Raw genomic sequence first — 18,542 nt, 5'->3', positions numbered from 1 at the left:
CTTCCGGGGACGCTCTTCCATGCATGCACTGCGCGATCCCGGAAGCCCGCCCCTTGCCTGCGGATGGGGACTGCATTTCCTATGGTGCCCTGCGACCCCGCCGGCGCGGAGCCTTTAGGGAAATGAAGTCTTTTTTTTCAAAGAACTTGCCGCCGGGCTGGATACAGGCCCCTGCATCTTGACAGATTCGAGGGTTTGGAGGGACAAGAACCTGGATGTGGAGCCCGAATTTGAGGGTGTGACTAATTTGATGCGGAGGGTACCTTTGAGGATCGCTGAGGGGAAAGTGTGCTGTAGACTCTCGCTTTCATCACGCGCTTCTCCTGCGGCCACAGCCCACCTGGGGTGGGCCTGATTTGTTCCTGACCCTAGCAAGCCCACCCCGGGACGGGGCGGAGACGGGGTGTTGTGGGACCGGGAGGTCGGGCTGTCGGACCTAGGGGCAAACTGAGCTGAGTGTTGAGGAGGCTGTCTAGAATTCAAAGGTCAGAGTTCAATGTCGCGAGTTGTTGTGGGGAATCGAAAGTCGGAGGGGTGCTAAGGAGAGACTCAGGTAGGGACTGAATAGTCGGAGTACAGATTGGTGGGAAAGGGGCTTGGAGGGAGGAGAAGCGAGGGCTGAGAGGTCGCGTAGTGCCTGGGGAGGCGGGGAGACTTAGGACAGAAGACTGAAGGAGAAAGGAATCCTCTAAGTCTTAGAGACCCCGGGCCCGTCACTATTGGTCACTTAGACGGGCCTCCCGCAGTTGCAACCCCAGTTGTCCGCAGGGTGAGGAGATGGCTTCTCCCTCTAGACAGGCCCCCCTTGGTGGGTCAGGACTGCTTCAAGGGAGCCGGGCTCGATCTTATGGAAGCCTGGTGCAGTCTGCCTGCTCCCCGGTGAGGGAAAGACGCCTGGAGCATCAGTTGGCGCCCGGAGACACCCTGGCTGGACTAGCGCTCAAATACGGGGTGACGGTGAGTCTAACAGGATTGGGACGCAGACACCCACTTAGAAGAGACTTACTCCTCATGAGAAGGTAGTGGCCCTCTAGGCAACTTCCCCTGAAATTTTCTTAATTGTGTTTAAATTAACTAATTGTGATAAATTAATTGTGATGTAAGTCTGGTCCACCTTTGTCTTTTGGTTTGTGTTCCCATCTCAGTGTTACACTGTCTGGTTGGGACAAATCCTGTCCCACTATCCCAGTGGAGGGGAGCAACTCCTAGTTCTTACGCCAGTCACTATACTAAAGATTTTACATCTATTAGCCCATTTGATCCTCATATCGCTATCAAGCACACAATTATTGTCCCCTTTTTACAGATGAAGAAACCGAGACTTAGATTGGTTAACCAGTTTGACCAAGGTCAAATAACTAAAGTGTTGAAGTGAAAATTCAAACAGGTCTGTCTGACTCCAAAGCTTGTACTGTTAACCACATAGAAACATTCATTGAGAGTGATTAAACATTTACAGCAAACAATGGAGAGCTAATTTTTAGTCCTAAGTTCCCTACGTGCCTGTCTCTTCTTGTTCTTTTTTCCTCAATGCTCTGCCCTCTTCTTTTCTGGAAGGTGGCCTGCTTGGTACAAAACAGGTACTCTCTATGCCAAGCATTTCAGCTCCTGCATAGGGTGTATTTGGTAGGTGTAAAAATACATTGTTTTAAAGTTGATAAAGGTTGTTTTTTTTTTTTTCCATATCCTGTTGAATTTAGCCAACATTTTAATGCTTGGTATGTTTAAAGCACTATGGTAACCACCTTGGGAGACAGAAACATAAATAAAGTGTATAGTTGCTGCCCTCATGTAATTTACAGTCTAGTGAGATATGGACAGGGACACAAATAATGATTGTAGGTGACAGAATGTGGTGAGTTCGTAGAGGTGTTAACAAAGAGGGGGAAGTCAGGAAAGAAGACTGATTTTTATTTGGAAGGGGACATCAGTGCAGATTTTAAGGGAGCCATCGCAATGGGCCTTGAAAGACTTGGACATTCTTTCCTCTATGCTTCTCTCTATAAACCTATGTAATCCAGTGGTTTACACCTTTTACATCTTTGTCTCTCCGGTAGCCTGTACTCTCTTTAAGGGACAGAACTATTTCCTTTCAATTTTATATCTCTAGAGCCTGGCATAGTCCCCAGCACATAAAAGCTTAATAGATGTTTTTTGAATGAATGAAATTATGGCTAATATTTCCACACATGGAGATTTGGGAGTATAGTAAAGTGAACATTTCAAGTAGAGGGATGGCCTAAACAAAGGAAGTAGATGTGAAAGTACTGAGCAATGCTTTCATCCCAGCAGAGGCTCAGAGGCCATGCAATGAAGGAAACTGTGCTGCTAGTGAATCAACAATTTTTTTGGAGGTTTTCTTACAGCCCTGTACCTTTCTGAGTACAGAAAACCTCTGTAGTCTAGTGAAGAAGAGTTTTAGGTTCTGGCCTCATTCTGCTGCTTACTAGCTGAGTGACTGAATAGTCAATCACTTCCCCTGTTTGGGGCCTCAGTTTCTTATCATTTGTAAAATGAGGAAGACGTATTAAATTAAAAACTTAGATAAATCAATTACCTAAGTTATTACCTACCTGTCATTTAAGGAACACTTAGTATGCGCCAAGCCCTATATATTATCTCATATTTCTCTGTAAATCTTTATGAGGTAGATGTAACTATTTCCATTTAAAGGTAAGGAATATCACTGTGTTGTACATCTGAAACTAATAAAATATTGTAAGTCAATTATACTTCAATAAAAATAAAATTTTAAAGATAAGGAGACTGAAGCTTAGAGAGATAATTTGCCATAGACTATATACAACTAGTCTAATTAGTAGAGCTAGGATTCAGACCAGGTTGTCTCATTCTAAAATCCTCACTTTGAATTGCTCTATTAAACTAACTAGATTCTAATGACCTTTCTAGCTCTTGGCTCGATGGAAGTGGAACAATGTCCCCTTATATGGTACTTCTAGGAAATAATAAAAGCAACAGAAAAGGACCTAGGATATTATCAAGACAAAAGAGACCTAGGATATTATCTAGGCAAAATAAAATGAATAGCATCAAAGCACTTGGTGAAGAAAAAGTACAAAACTGCAAGCCATTTTTAACTTTTTTTAATTGTTCAGATCAATCCAATTTTATTTTTAAACTCATTATAGCATAAGATTTTATAAGTCAACTTTATTATAGTAGCCTTGCCCTGGAGTGGAAACAGCTTTGATATTTGACAGATACAAGAATTATGATTTCCCAAACTGGTGCCATTATGGGATGAATTTTTAGTAAAACTGGCTGCCTGGCCTCGGATAATAAAATACTGACATACTGTGTCTGTGGTTCCTATATTTTATTATCTAGTTTATTTACTCATAAAGCATTAATGAGCCTCTGGTGTGTGCCAAGTTTGTGCGATGCTGAGGGGTGCGTTAGGCATACAGAGACAGCAAGTCACCAACCCTGCCCTTAAAGGACTCACAGTTTGGGCAAGACAAATATGCAGAGATGAATAACAATATAATAGGGTAGGTATTATTACAGCAATATTTACAGTATGCATTGGGAGCCCTGAAGAAGATAACACAAAGGGAATGAGAGTTGATGAGAAGTTTTCCAGGCAGAGAAGGGAGTAGTGGAGAAACATTCCAGGCAGATAAAGACACAAAAGTGTGAAAGATCATGAAATGTTGGAAGAAAAAAAGTTCAGGATGGCAAAATGTATAAGTGGCAGAAGAAGGGAGGTGTGGGTGGACTTCCTATGACAGCTAGATTGAGAATGCCCTCGAATGCTAGTTTGGAATTTTTTTTTTTGGCCGCACCACGTGGCTTGTGAGATCTTAGTTCCCCGACCAGGGATCGAACCCGGGCCCTGTGAGTGAAAGTGCTGAGTCCTAACCACTGGACTGCCAGAGAAGTCCTGCTAATTTGGATTTTATCTCTGAGCCAATGAGGAGCCATAGAAGGTTTATAAGCAAGGTAGTGGGTTGGGGCTTTACTGGTGGCACAGTGGTTAAGAATCCGCCTGCCAATGCAGGGGACACAGGTTCGAGCCCTGGTCCGGGAAGATCCCATGTGCCACGGAGCAACTAAGCCCGTGTGCCACAACTACTGAGCCTGCGCTGCTCTAGAGCCCACGAGTTACAACTACTGAGCCTGCGTGCCGCAACTACTGAAGCCCGCGTGCCTAGAGCCCATGCTCCACAACAAGAGAAGCCACCGCAGTGAGAAGAGTTCACGCACTGCAGTGAAGAGTAGCCCCCGCTCACCACAACTAGAGAAAGCCTGCGGACAGCAACGAAGACCGAACACAGCCAAAAATAAATAGATAAATAAATTTATAAAAAACAAAACAAAAAACTGTTACAATACCCAGATGAGAAATCTTGAGAGTCTCTTCTAAGTCAATGGCAGTGAATGTGAAGATGAGACCAGATGTGAGAGATTTTTGCAGCATTTTTGTTGACCTGTTAGGTATGGATCATGAAAGAAAAGTATGAGTTAAGGATGACATTGATATTTCTACCTTGGGAGGCAGGTAGATATAGATGGTGATGTCAGTCACTATGTTCAGTGATGAATAAATAGGTACTAAGTAAATATTTGATCAGTGAAATTATTAACATAATAAGAAAAGCATCCCTGGAAGAAGTAAAAAGGCCCAGAATTCTAGTTCTAGCTCTGTCAATAACTTGCTAGGCAAGTAACTTAACCTCTCTGAACCTCAGTTCCTTCATCTTTAACAGTAGTTAAAGTGAGGTCCAGGGACCCCTAAGGGGGTCCCTAAGACTCTGTAGGGATCCACAAGGTCAAAACAATTTTCATGGTAATAATAACAAGACTTTGTCTTTTTTATTCTCATGAGTGTACTGTGTTTTCCAGAGGCTATGTGACATGTGATATTGCAGCAGATGCATGTAGAGGTAGATATGAAAATCCTGTTGTCTTCCATTAAGTCGGACATTAAAGTGATTTACAAAAATGTAAAACAGTGCCTCTGTTCTTGCTACATGTTTGTTGTTTTTGTTTTGGAAAATATAGTTATTTTTCATCAAAATATTTATGTTAATATGTCATGGAAGTGTTTTTAAATTTTTTCAGTTTTAATTTTATAATACCTTAAATATTGATAGATGTGATCAACATAAGTAAAAGCTTTTTTCCTCAATAATTTTTTAAAATGTAAAAGGGCCCTAAGACCAAAAAGTATGAAAGCTACTGATTAATAAAATAGGGATAATATCAGCCCACTGTAGTTTTGGTTGTTATAGGGTCAGATAAGACTTTGTACAATCATTTTAAAAAGCATGAGGTGCTATACAAATGTAAGATGGATTGTATTACTGTCATTAACTGTGGTGATTTTTTTTAAAGATGGAACAGATTAAGCGTGCAAACCGCCTTTATACTAATGACTCGATCTTCCTGAAGAAAACCCTCTACATCCCCATCCTGACAGAGCCCAGAGACCTGTTCAATGGTTTGGATTCTGAGGAAGAGAAGGATGGAGAGGAAGAGGTACAGCCAAGTAAGGATGAAGTTGGGCCACATTCAGCTGAGAGGAAGAAACAAGAGACAGGTTCGGGACGTGCCAATGGTGAAGTCCTTCCCACACCTGGCCAGGAGCCCCCCATTCATGACCTCTCTGCCTCTGATTTCCTTAAGAAGCTTGATTCACAGATCAGCTTGTCAAAGAAGGCTGCTGCCCAGAAGCTGAAAAAGGGGGAAAGTGGGTGAGTCTTGAATGAGTCCTTTTAAGTCCCTCCATAGACTCTGTTCCCCCAACCGTACCTGACCAGACACAAAGTAAGTAATTCCAGTGTCAGCAGAAGCAAGGTGAAACCTTTCCCTCAGGTGGCCACAAGACAATGAGCAGAGCCTGTGGCTGCTGAAATGGGTAGAGGCACTGGGTAATGGTTCTGTGTTCTCAGTGGAGTGAAATAGTTGACTGTTGTTACTGCTCTGATGTTCCATGAAGGAGCATTAGGATTAGGATTTATCCAGAGGGTACTGAGACCCCATCTTAAGGCAACCAGCTCATGTATATTAGAGAAGGACAGCTTCCCACATACTTCTTCACTCAGCCTAGTCTCAGCCTCTTCCCTTGATCTGTTGCTCTTTCCCCCTTTCCTCACCTGCAGGATACCTGGGGAGGATTCAGGTCTTCACCTGAGCTCTCCTCGGATGCAGCAACGAGCAGTCCTAGGTCCCGTGCCGCTGACCCGGACCTCTCGGACCCAGACACTTCGGGACCAGGAGGATGAAATCTTCAAACTCTGATGTCTCCACAACTGATTGAGAGAAGCCAGATGTTGAAGGAGCAGCTTGAGGGAGAGAGGAGCCTGAGGTGAGGCTCGGGAACATGGCCTCCCAGCCCACCTCCCTTACTCCTGCCATCTTCCGAGCCTTCTTGTCTGTCAAGAGTTCCTTGGTCTGGAGCAGTTCTATTGGCAAGGATAGGGGATGGGAAATAGACCCCTTCTCAGTTCTGGGGCTGAATCTAGAGTTGTCCTTTAGATTCAAAAGGCTCTTTTAACATCCCTGCTGCCTTTCCCATCCCTTTCACCATTCCTTGGCCTTAGAGCAGGGAGGCAAGGACTCTCACAGCCCCGAACTTCCTCCCCATCTCCAACTATGTTACCTAATTTATTTGGTGCTATATTGAAATATTATTTATTTGCTATATCTTATTCTTTCCCACTATTAGCTGAAAAATGGGATTTCCATAGCCCTGGGATGAGGGGAACCCAGGAACAGTAAGTGAGCCAGTGACTTCTGGCCCACCTTCCCCACCTTCGTAGCCAGCCATGTTACTGAGAATGGGCAATCAGTGATCTAGCCCCGTTGCAGGGAACGGCAGACTGTGCCTCGCCCCCAATCTCGAATGAAAGAATTTGGGCTCAGTCTTGACTAACCAGGTCACTATAACTTTTTCACAACTCTTGCTCTGAGGAAAAAACAGTGATGTAGGGTCCTGAACTCTCCATGCCACCAGTTCACCCTTCTAATCTGCTCCTCTGTTCAGCCTGTGTGAGGCTAAGGGATGGAAGAAGAATTGCTGTGGAGTTTGAAGAGGAGGACAGTTGTGGAAGTCTTTTTCTTATATCCTTTCCCGACCAGAGCCTATTGATCTATGTCTTGCTCCTCAATGCATATTTATTTGCAATCTGTAGCACTGATCTGCGGTACAGTTTTTTTGAGTTTCTTAAACAGAAGAAGTAGGCAAGGGAACCCCGGTGATGCTGGAAATATGCCTCAGTCTCCTGCATGGAAATGGTGAGAGGTGAGATGAGTGGTGTTTATATACCTCTTTCCTCTGTGATGATCATGAGATACAAGAAGCTGGAGAGATTAAACATTGAGCCCTGTGCATGTTTTAATAGTTTTATTTCCTCTGTGAGACTCTCCCCTGCCCTAGCCCCTTCTTCCTGCCCTCTGGAGCAGAGTCTCTGGTATCTGTCCAGACTCTGCCTAGAGCTGAAGGTCTAGGATGTCTCTAAAGGCTCCCTGCGCCCCCTGTCCTTAGTGTCCCCAGAGGAGTTAGATGGGCTATGCCCTCTTCCCCTGGTTCTGAGGGGAGGGGGCTTCCCTGTTTGAAAGGTCCCTTGTGGGGAAAATAGAGATCCAAGTTTCGCTTCATCTTTTTCAGGCAGCTTTGTTTCCTGTCTTGGGGCTGGAGTAGGAGAGAGGCCTCAACCCTCAGCATTGCTACTTCTCCACCAGCAGTTGGGGGTGGGGTGGTCTCAGAGTCACAGGCACTCTTGGGAAAGACTGAAACCTGAGGGTTGAAAAGCATTAGTGCAGATGAGCAGGGTTAGAAAGCCCATTATCTGTTGTTTTCTCAGTCAGCCATTTTGCCAAGAAGGAACATGCTGGGGTCAGGGCTCTCAGAGCTTCCCCTCATCCAGCAGCTTCCTGAGCCCATCACAGATCTTGCCAAGGTGCTGAGTGTAGTCAGGCCCGTAGAGGGCTGTGAGCAGGCCTGGGTCAGAGAAGTGATCGAACACGTGGCGGATGCGGCCATGTGACTTGGGTGTGAGGTGGTGCTCCACCAGCTCCAGCAGCATATCCCGGCACTCGCTCAGCAGGCCGGCCAGCACAGCAGCCTCAAAGGTGAAGTCCACCTCGCCGAAGCTGAGCGCGGTCATGGCGCCCTGCTGCAGCTTCTGGCGAAAGCGGGTAGCCAAGGCCAGCTCGCTGGGGCTGAAGCAGCCACTGCGGTGCAGCACGGCCACCTTGACAGCCACCTTGATCAGGTCCTTGATAACCCGCTGGGCCTGGGGCCTGCTGTGTGTGTATTCTTTGGACACACGGTAGAGCTCATCTAACACCTCGCTGCTCGTCTCATCGATGAAGAGATGAGCCACAGACCGACCTGCCATCTTACTCAGTAGCTTCTTCTCTGCTTGCAGCGCCAGACTCTTTGAACTGAAGGACTCCATGATTCCTAGGGAAGGGTTAGATGGGGGGGTATGTGGTCATAGTCACTAGAAGAAAGGCCACAGGCTTCCTTAGAGAGAAATGGCTTTTCCCCTTTCTGTCTCTTTGGTTTCTATCTCATCTTCATCTTTGTTTGTCATCTTTCTCCCCCTGGGCCCCCTCAGTCCTCTGTGCTTTGTTCCCATTTTTTCTCCTTTTGTACTGTAGGAAATCATGATCTCTAAAACCAGAGGAGCAGTAATAGCTTTGGCTAGAGGAATGAGGGCACACCGGATGCTAGCGCACCACAAGTTAAGACCTTAGGGGAAGTAGGCTGTTGCTACTACAGTGGAGAAGATAAAGCTTACCTGGCAGATAGTTCTCACAGCTGCCATTTTTGGACACTGACTGGGTACCGTACATCTATGAGGTGTAGGTATTACTATCCTTGTTTTACAGCTGAGCAAACTGAGGCTTACGTTAAATAATTTACCCAAGGTCAAACACAACTGTTTCTCTGACTCCAAAAGCCCATGTCAGCTAGTGTGCTGTACTGCCTTTAAAGATGTGAGAAATATAGGGGTCCTGGGAGTCCTGATAAAAATAATAATGAACATTTATTGAGAACCTACTATGTGCCAAGTGCTTTATCTCAGTCTTCCCAACCCTTTGTAAGGTAGGTATCCCCAATTTGCAACGAGAAAAATGAAACTAAGAAAAATTAAGCAACTTGGCTAAAGTCACTAGCAAATGATAAAAGTGGGCTTTGAACCATATAATCCAGAGAAGCCTCCCTCCCTTGGAATGCTCTCAATGAGGTTGAAGCACACTGAGGAATCGTGAGAAACAAGCACCTCAAGACAGTCCTAGAGGTCTCAGGTCCTCTGCTGGGACTGTGCTGAGGACCTCCTGGTGGCACATCAGCTGCAAGTATCCAGGGCGCTCTCCCCATGGTCTTCGCCTGTGGTGGTTCTGCTTGTTTTGCTTCTTACTTCCCCCTCCCCTGCTCTGCAGGATGTGGCCCTGACCGCAGTGAGGAGCAGCCTTGCCCTCTCCCCCAAACAAAATAGGAGTCTGAAGAAGCAGGGGAGGTGGGTAACTGGGAGGAGGGGTGCCTCTCCCCCAGCTGAATTGGTCCAGTGGGAATCTGGAACCTTGCTCTGCTCCCGGCTTTGCCTGGGGCTTTCTGGACCACACTCTACATCCGGAAGAGGAGATTGCTCCATGTGAGCCTTCCTTCCTCCTTGGCCTTCCTGCTACCCAGCTCTCCACTGCCCCCGTTACCATCTCACGTTTTGTCCACTGTCCTCTCCCCCTCTCCGTGTTTCAGTCTCCTGTTTTCTCTTGTCTGAGTCCTGCCCTGTGGTCCTCTGGCCATGCTCTCCTGCTGGCCCTTACGTCTACCTCCATGTCTCCTAAGATCTCCTTGCATCTCTCAGTGGTCTGTCACATACCCTTATCCACCGCCGTCCCTCAGCCCTGCCCCCACCCAAACCAAACTATGTCTTTCTGAGGCTGCCTGGACCCAGGAAGAACTGAGCTGGACCTCCCCACTGGGGGCTCAAGAATTCTATCAAATGAGAGTCTCAAGATATGGAAAGCTCAGGCTGACAGAGCTAGGACTCTTCTGCCACCATCACCCCTAAAGCCTACCCTTCTGTCATTGCCCGGTCCCTCACCTGCTGCGCCCTGGGTGCCAGTCTTGCCTTGGATGTTCCGGGAGAGCTGACAGAATGGAGAAGCTCCTAAGTGAGAGGCCCTTTGGCCTGGCCCCACCCCCAAGCCCCGCCTACCTACTCTGTGCTCAACCTCCCGTTCATCACACTGTCACCGAGAAGGTCTCTGACCCCGACAGCCTCCTAGAAATAAAAGGTCAAAAGGAATAGCACTCTGTAGGAAATAGTCTTGATTCTTTGAGGTGAGGAAGAGGAATTGTACATCTCCTGCTCCCAAGTTGTCTGCCTCTTTCTATCCTTGCTGCCCAGTTCCTTGAGATCTTGTTCTCCTTATATGTCTGTGGTAATGGGGGAAAATGTTAAGTACAGATTGCTGGGGTGGGGGGTCCGTGGGGAAAGTTCTGAAGATTGAACTGAACTTAGACTGGAGACACCAGAAGCAAGTTAGAGATCAGGAGGTCGGAGTGTGTCCCTGGAGTCTCCAGGGATGGGTGGTGCTGTGGGGCGACATTACCACGAGCATACGCTTTCAGTGTCTGGCTGGGTAAGGGGGTCCCCACCCTTAATACTTAAGAGAGACGAAGGTGCTGGGATCAGGGCTGCCGAACTAGATATGACCAGCAGGTGTCAGCACATCATTGAACCACTAGAGGCAGCGCTCTCACTGTGCTTTATAGCTGCTAACAGGTTACAAGAATGAAGGTAGTGCTCGCTTCTGCAGCACATATACTAATCTCACCCCAGTCAGAATGGCCATCCTCAAAAAATCTACAAACAATAAATGCTGGAGAGGGTGTGGAGAAAAGGGAACCCTCTTGCACTGTTGGTGGGAATGTAAATTGATACAGCCACTATGGAGAACAGTATGGAGGTTCCTTAAAAAACTAAAAATAGAACTACCATACGACCCAGCAATCCCACTACTGGGCATATACCCAGAGAAAACCATAATTCAAAAAGAGTCATCTACCACAATGTTCATTGCAGCTCTATTTACAATAGCCAGGACATGGAAACAACCTAAGTGTCCATCGACAGATGAATGGATAAAGAAGATGTGGCACATATATACAATGGAATATTACTCAGCCATAAAAAGAAACAAAATGGAGTTATTTGTAGTGAGGTGGATGGACCTAGAGTCTGTCATACAGAGTGAAGTAAGTCAGAAAGAGAAAAATACCTTATGCTAACACATATATATGGAATCTAAAAAAAAAGAAAAAAGAAAAAAATGGTCATGAAGAACCTAGGGGCAAGACAGGAATAAAGACACAGACCTACTAGAGAATGGACTTGAGGACACGGGGAGGGGGAAGGGTAAGCTGGGACAAAGTGAGAGAGTGGCATGGACATATACACACTACCAAATGTAAAATAGATAGCTAGTGGGAAGCAGCGCATAGCACAGGGAGATTAGCTCAGTGCTTTGTGACCACCTAGAGGGATGGGATAGGGAGGGTGGGAGGGAGAGGCAAGAGGGAGGAGATATGGGAATATATGTATATGTATAGCTGATTCACTTTGTTATAAAGCAGAAACTAACACACCATTGTAAAGCAATTATAGTCCAATAAAGATGTTAAAAAAAAAAAAAAAAAAAGAATGAAGGTAAGGGACTTCCCTGGTGGCGCAGTGGTTAAGAATCCACCTGCCAATGCAGGGAACATGGGTTTGAGCCCTGGTCCGGGAAGATCCCACATGTCGCGGAGCAACTAAGCCCACGAGCCACAACTACTGAGCCCGCGTTCCACAGCTACTGAAGCCCGAGCGCCTAGAGCCCATGCTCGGCAACAAGAGAAGCCACCGCAATGAACAGTAGCCCCGGCTCGCCGCAACTAGAGAAAGCCCATGTGCAGCAATGAAGACCCAATGCAGCCAAAAATAAATAAATGTGTAAAAAGAAGTTTGTTTGTTTTTTTTACAAAGAATCTTACGGGGACTTCCCTGGCAGTCCAGTGGTTAAGACTCCGCGCTTCCAAAAAAAAAGACCCCGTGCTTCCAACGCAGAGGGTGCAGGTTCAGTTCTGGTCAGGGAACTAAGATCTCACATGCCTCGCTAGCTAAGACCCCACATGCCCACACGGCCAAAAAAAAAAAAAAGAAATGTGCTTACATTTATCTCCCAGCCTGGTCAGGGAGATAAATGTAAGCACACATAACTGTAATACAAGTCAAATGATGTCATTAGCTATAACAGAAGTTTAAGGAATTATGAGAGTAAAGAGAAATTTAGATTATTTCTGATAGGAGGGCTGAAGAGGTAGACTTAGAAGGATGGATTTAACTACTTACTAGGCAGAGTGTGGAAGAAATGCTTCTGCTTCCCAGATAATGGAGATAAGCATAAGCCATAGAGCAAACAAAGATAATACAGGGCATGTTCAGGAAGTGGTGATTTATTCTGTATGACTGGAGCATAGGTTGTTTGAAAGAGAAGTGAAGAAGGAAAAAGACCAGATCATGAAAGCCTTTAAGGGAGTTGCTCAACACTTCAGACTTTTGCTGTAGACAGTAGGGAGACATTAAAGGTTTTTGATCGGGGGAGTGAAATCATTAGCCCAGTGGGACTAGGTTAGAGGCTTCAGCGAAATTTTAGCTGAGGAAAGGGCATGCTTAAAAGGAAGTGATCACTGGTATAGCTTGCTTAAGCACAGTATGAGAACCAGTGAGAGACCTTGAGAGCTGGTGGTTTTATAAGAAGTTCTAACAGAAAGGGAAGAATTGGAACAGTGTCCGGTTGTGAAAAATTGAAGAGTAAAGATTGAAGTTCAGAAGTGGAGGCAGTCAGCATACCAGTGACTCCAAAACCATTGGTTCTCCTCCTTGGAGACAGTGATTGGGTCTTGGCTCCTTTCTTATTCCCACCTCTCTCAGCCCAGGTTCCAGAGCTGAGGGTCCTTGATACAACTTGGATTGGGAAATGTTAACAACTCCTTTAAGGAGTATGGTGGTAAAGGGATGAAGAGAAATGGAAATGTAGCTTAAGGGGATGGGGAACTGGATTGACAGAGGGACTATTTTTAGTTTGGAGTTCGAGGACATTTGTAGGCTGAAAGGAAGGAGCCAGTGGAAAGGGAGGCTTAGAAAATGCAAAGGAGAGGTAATGTTTATGGAGCGAGGTGTGGGGGCAGATGGAGAAGAATGGACTGCGAGTTCAGGGGAGGGAAGCGAGAGGAAAGAACTGGAGCTGGCATTTGTTGGGTGCACTCTGCTAGATGTTATATAAATCTCTCACTTCATCCTCTGATACCTTTATGAACTAAATGTCACTATCTCCTTTTCGCTGATGAAAAAGACTGAGGCTTAAAGAGGTTAGATAACCTGTTCCCAAATTAGAGAGCTAATAAATGGCAGACTGAGGACTTGTGTGATTTCCAAGCCTATGCTTTTTCTGACAACTACCTCACAAGGTTAGGAGGTAATAACTTCAACCTTATAATGAATGTGGCAGCATTCTATTCCTATACGCTCTATTAATTCACTGATCACACACTCAAGGAACAATAGTAGGTGGCACTACCAAAATCACAGGAAAAGTAAAAGTCCTTTTTAAAAGAAATAGATAATCTAATTGGATAATAAGAAGAGGAATTAACATACAAGAAGATGCAAATACAGTAATACCTTCTGAATCCAGAATTCTGCTACCAGCTCCTTACCTGTTTACCTCTCCAGCTTTGCCTTATACTCTGTTCTAGCTGTGCTGTAATCCTCTCAGCTCCTCCAATATACATCGTGGTTGGCTTCTCTCTCCCCCTCTCCTTCTCCCTCTTCCTGTACTCTAGACTTTCCCACTTCTTGTGTCTCTGCCTGGAACTTTCTTCCCATGCATACCTCTGCCCTGCCTGGTTAATTCCCACCCATCCTTCCGGTCTCAGCTGGAAAGTCATCTGAAGCCATCATGACTGTGAAGCCATAGTGACTCCCTAAACTACACAGCACCCCTATATTCCATAGTCCTGTAGAACCGCATACCTCCCTTATCATGATAATTACTCTTTATTGTAATTTGTGATTTTATTAACTGCCTCCCTACTAGGCTGTAAACTCCATGAGGGCAGGGGTTATGCTTTAGCGCCTGGCACTACTGTGCTCAATAAATATTTGCTGAAAGAAGAAATTCAAAACACATCCAATAACCAGGAGATAAGGGGGAAATGGTAGGAACATAACAGTCACATGCAATAATGTTCGTTTGTTTCACTCATGTGGAAGTCTTTCTTTTATTTTCTCTTAATCTATACCCATTTCTAGTAATCTTCTCTGAACCCACAGCATATAATTAGCAGCAAGTTAAAAGAGGAAAGAGGAGCTTTTAGAAGCAAGAACACTGATAACAATGAGAATTAACACAAATAACAAGGGAAGAGAAGGAAAACAAAAAAGCTGACAATTGAAAATTGCAGCATTTTTGGCCATGTGGAGAAGAAGCAAACAGTATTAACTACATATATTCTAGACTTTGGGGTCCTCACTATTTACCTGGACAATTAAGTTTACAGTGCTTCCTCTGAGTAAGCAAAAATCTGGTTAAATGATGTCTTGAATGTGTGAAACACTTTGAGATTTACAAAACATTTCACCTACATTATCTTACTTCATCTTGTGAGTAAGCAGGCAGGTAAAGTGTCCACTCACAGGTGACAGACTCTGCCTTAGAGATAAAGTGGTTTATCTTACAAGGTCAGTCAGGGTCTTAATGACTCCTGGTTGTGGTCTTTCCACTATATAATCCACAGGAAATTAACAATATCTTTTTGAATAATCCCTATTTGAAACAGTTAACATGAAAATGTTTTGCACTTAATTTGGTAAAATCAAACTATCTGGAAAAATACTCAGAATGGAACATTCCTATGTTTCTGCTCAGCTGAGGTTTTACCATTGTTAGGATCAGTACTCTCATATCAGTTCAGAAAGAGAAAGTTCAGTGTGATCTGAAGCAGTTAAGCAAGACTTCAGCCTGACATAGCTGGAGGTAGCTTTCATCTTTGGTGCATTTATTTCTTCCTCTATTTACTATATGCCAGGCATTATGACTTAAGTGCTGGGAATACAAAGATAAAAGACAAGCTTCCTGTCCTTAGACTAAGTGGTAAGTACCTATGAACAATCCAAATGGAAGTATCCAATAAGCAATTATAAAAGTGAGTTTAGAGCTCAGGAGAAAGACTGAGATTGAATATCTATAAAGTTTATGGGGAGCCACATATAAATAGTTACTGTAACTGTTGGTGCAGATTTTCTTGACCGGTGAGGGTATGTAGAGCAAGAAGAGGTAGCTAAGGACATGACCTAGGAAACACCAACATTTAAGGAGAGGTCAGAAAGGCTGAGAAAGAGAGGCCACATCAATAGAAGTGAAGCCATTCATTCATTTATAAAATGTATCTATTAAGTCCCTAGTCTTTGTTGAAAGAAAGAAGGACTCAGGAGCCAAAAGAGGAGAGTATTTCAAGGAAGGAAGGGTCAACAGGGCCAAATGCCATAAAGAGGGCCAAAGGATAAAGACTGAAGAGAGCTGTTCATTGAATGTGACAAGGAGGTCATTAGTGGCCTGGATGAGAACAATCTCAGTGGAGTGATGGGGGGCCAAAACGAAAATGATTGAGAAGGGGGAAAAATGGGTACAGCAAGAATAGATGACTCTACAAATTTAGCTGTGAAGGAAAGAGAGAAATTGAGTGTTGACTAAATACAAGCAAGGATTAAGAGAAAGTTTAGAATTTTTTTTCTTTTCATCATGGGAGATATTTGAGCATGTGTATATGCAGAAGGGAAGATGTCAGTAGAAAAGGAGAGATTAGAAATAAAGGAAGGAGAAAGTATTTGAAGACATGTGGCATAAAGCACCTAAGTAGGAGATACAGAGTCAGATTTGTTCAACCATGTGTTACTAGTTAACAGCTGCAATGTGCCAGGCACTGTGCTAACTGCAAAGGATAACTGCGGTGAGAGAGACAAGACAGCTGGGCCCTGTGTGGATGGAGCTTAGAGTAAAGCAGAAAGGTGAACCTTAGACAAGCAGTACAGACGCCCCACCTGCTGGGATGAGAGAGATGTGAGAATGCAGCTAAGTGCATCTCTAGAGGGCAAAATGTTGGTGGGATGCTCACTTTATTATCTCTATTTTTCTCTGAAGATGGATGTGGGTTCTGCTAAGATGAGCAAGGAAGCTGTGAGGAAAGGAACTTGAGAAAGGATTTGACACAGCTACTTGTAGGGGTTGGGAGAGGGTAATTTTCCAAGCTTGGAGATCCTGAATTTATTAAAGGCTCCAATCTGTGGGACTGTGATTTTCTCCAGAAGACCCTGGGGAGTAGGATTTGTCCTTTGAAACAGCTCTAAGACTCTTCCATTTCTTTCCATACCCAATGCCACCATCCTTGTCTCACTGCTTCTCTCCCCTCATCCTTGAACCTTCCTGTTTTCTTACCAGAAGGTCTCCTTATCTTGCTAAGATAAAGCATTTTGACAGTAACACCTTTATTCAAGAACTCGAAATGATGTCCTTTTCCTATCAAATTTTTTAACCTACTCACCTTGGTATTCCAGGCCTTCCATAGTTTGTCTCCCTCTTCCCCTGTCCTCTGCTTCTAACTAGTATCTCTCTTACGTATCAGTCACACAGGCCCTTTTGCTATCCATGCTTCAGGCTCCATGTTCACCAAGTAAAAGCTTTTGCTGAAACTACATTCTTTGGAAGATTTTCTCCTTTCTTTTGCACCAAGCCAACTCCCACCAAAGTTCTCCCGGCCTCCATGATAAAATGTATCCAACATCTTTCCCTGCAGTTATTATGAAGAGCACTTATTGTCTTTTCTTTCATTTATGAATTATATTCAATGTAGCTTTGGGGGGGGGCTTTTTTTTTTGAGACTTGGTATTGTTTTTTTTTTAATTAATTAATTTTATTTATTTACTTTTGGCTGCATTGGGTCTTCATTGGTGCACAAGGGCTTTCTCTAGATGTGGCGAGTGGGGGCTACTCCTCATTGCGGTGCATTGGCTTCTCATTGCATTGGCTTCTCGTTGTGGAGCACAGGCGTGGGCTTCAGTAGTTGTGGCACGAGGTCTCAGTAGTTGTGGCGCACAGGCTTAGTTGCTCTGCGGCATGTGTGATCTTCCCAGACCAGGGCTCGAACCGGTGTCCCCTGCATTGGCAGGCGGATTCTTAACCACTGCACCACCAGGGAAGTCCCTTGGTATTGCTTTTTAATCATTTAGTACATGTAAGTCTTGTTTTAGTTCAAATAGATGGTCATTTTCTTAAAGACTGGGACTACATCTCACAGTGGTTTGTATTTGAAGTAAGTGCTTAATATGTATTGGATTGAATTGAGATTTTAGTTGGGCCCTAAAACTTTAAGTGAGTTATACCTTAATCCCCATTCACTAATCTATTCAATAAGCACATATTTTAATACCTAAGCCCTGTGCTAGGAGCTGGGGACATTTCTTTCAATCTCTGAGTGCCTCTATATTTTGAGGTGTCTTTCTCCCAAAAACCTCTTTCCAGCCTTTAAACAGCCCCGACTGACCACTGAACCTTGGACCCAAGACCCCTCTGCAGTTATCTTTGTGTAAGTATTGTTCCATTGTTTCTGATTCTGTTTATCTCATTGCTTCACCTTCCATTTCTGTCTCTGTGATTGTGTGTGTATATGTCTATATCTCTTGCTTACTTTGGGGCTTAGCCCAGTCAGTGATGCTACCCACCCTGATCTCAGTCCATTAAAGACTGTCCAGAAGTAGCAAACCCCTGCCCCTCTTTTCCTTCAGTCCAGAGACCGGGCCATGTTTGTGTGTGTGTGGGGGGGGGTGGTGCCTGCTTAGATAAAACTATCCAATAATGTCAATGTCTCCCATGCCACCCACTATCCTAGGAATTTTGAGAACGTCTTTTGTCCCAGTCCCCACACAGGGAAGAATCTTAGCAGGTGGGAGCCAAGCAGTGATGTTTGAAGTAGCCTCATTCTTCCTCCCCACTGACATTCCTGGAATCAAAGGGTCTTTATGGAGGGTGGGGATGGAGAAGGAGCAGTTAGTTCTGCTGTTTGGAGGGATGTCCAGGGCCCTCTGAGGAAAGATGGGACATCACTAATCCTTGTCTGCGGGGCAGTAAGTCTGTGTGGTGTTGGGGCAGCTGGTTATTTTCCCTCTTTCAGGTCTCCGTGTTGCTCCTCTTTCTGTGTGACTCTGAGTCAGTTGGTCCCGATCTCCGCATCTCTCTTTTGGTTTCAGCCCCACTCACCTGTCCTCTTCCATCAACCAACATCCTCACTGCTGGCCACCCTGGCTTCCTGGCTCCTTAGTTCCTAGCCAACTGGCCCAACCCCATCTTGCTTTGACAGTAGGGGTGGGAGGGGAGATGATGGGGATAAGGAAAACTTCCTAGCGACATCTTCCTTTCCCTTCCCAGGCCTCAAGTCTTCAAGTGCATGCTAGGCCTCCCTTATC

At 44.9% G+C, this 18,542-nt stretch overlaps 2 protein-coding genes across 2 annotated transcripts; one reads left to right on the top strand and one right to left on the bottom strand.

Annotated features, from left to right (window-relative positions):
- The first annotated feature begins 106 nt into the window (after positions 1–106).
- LYSMD1 (LysM domain containing 1) lies at positions 107–7,354 on the top strand. Its single transcript, XM_059930829.1, has 3 exons — positions 107–957; positions 5,359–5,717; positions 6,126–7,354. Exons 1-3 carry the CDS (start codon positions 778–780, stop codon positions 6,262–6,264), a joined length of 678 nt encoding a protein of 225 aa, XP_059786812.1. The 5' UTR covers positions 107–777; the 3' UTR covers positions 6,265–7,354.
- On the bottom strand, positions 7,355–10,109 carry TNFAIP8L2 (TNF alpha induced protein 8 like 2). The gene is made up of 2 exons (XM_059930843.1): positions 10,083–10,109; positions 7,355–8,431 (listed from the first exon to the last, which is right to left on the bottom strand). Exon 2 carries the CDS (start codon positions 8,424–8,426, stop codon positions 7,872–7,874), a length of 555 nt encoding a protein of 184 aa, XP_059786826.1. The 5' UTR covers positions 8,427–8,431; positions 10,083–10,109; the 3' UTR covers positions 7,355–7,871.
- Positions 10,110–18,542: the final 8,433 nt, after the last annotated feature.

This window comes from Balaenoptera ricei, chromosome 1, assembly GCF_028023285.1.
Source record: "Balaenoptera ricei isolate mBalRic1 chromosome 1, mBalRic1.hap2, whole genome shotgun sequence".
Classification (NCBI taxonomy): domain Eukaryota; kingdom Metazoa; phylum Chordata; class Mammalia; order Artiodactyla; family Balaenopteridae; genus Balaenoptera; species Balaenoptera ricei.
This window is presented reverse-complemented; position numbering and strand designations above follow the sequence as displayed.

What these genes read in the sequence shown, in the direction of transcription:
- LYSMD1 (XM_059930829.1), top strand. Translation starts at nt 778, where the DNA reads ATGGCTTCTCCCTCTAGACAGGCCCCCCTTGGTGGGTCAGGACTGCTT. An exon ending in CGCTCAAATACGGGGTGACG is followed by an intron (nt 958 to 5,358) that starts GTGAGTCTAACA and finishes TTTTTTTTAAAG; the next exon opens with ATGGAACAGATTAAGCGTGC. An exon ending in CTGAAAAAGGGGGAAAGTGG is followed by an intron (nt 5,718 to 6,125) that starts GTGAGTCTTGAA and finishes CCTCACCTGCAG; the next exon opens with GATACCTGGGGAGGATTCAG.
- TNFAIP8L2 (XM_059930843.1), bottom strand. Translation starts at nt 8,426, where the DNA reads ATGGAGTCCTTCAGTTCAAAGAGTCTGGCGCTGCAAGCAGAGAAGAAG.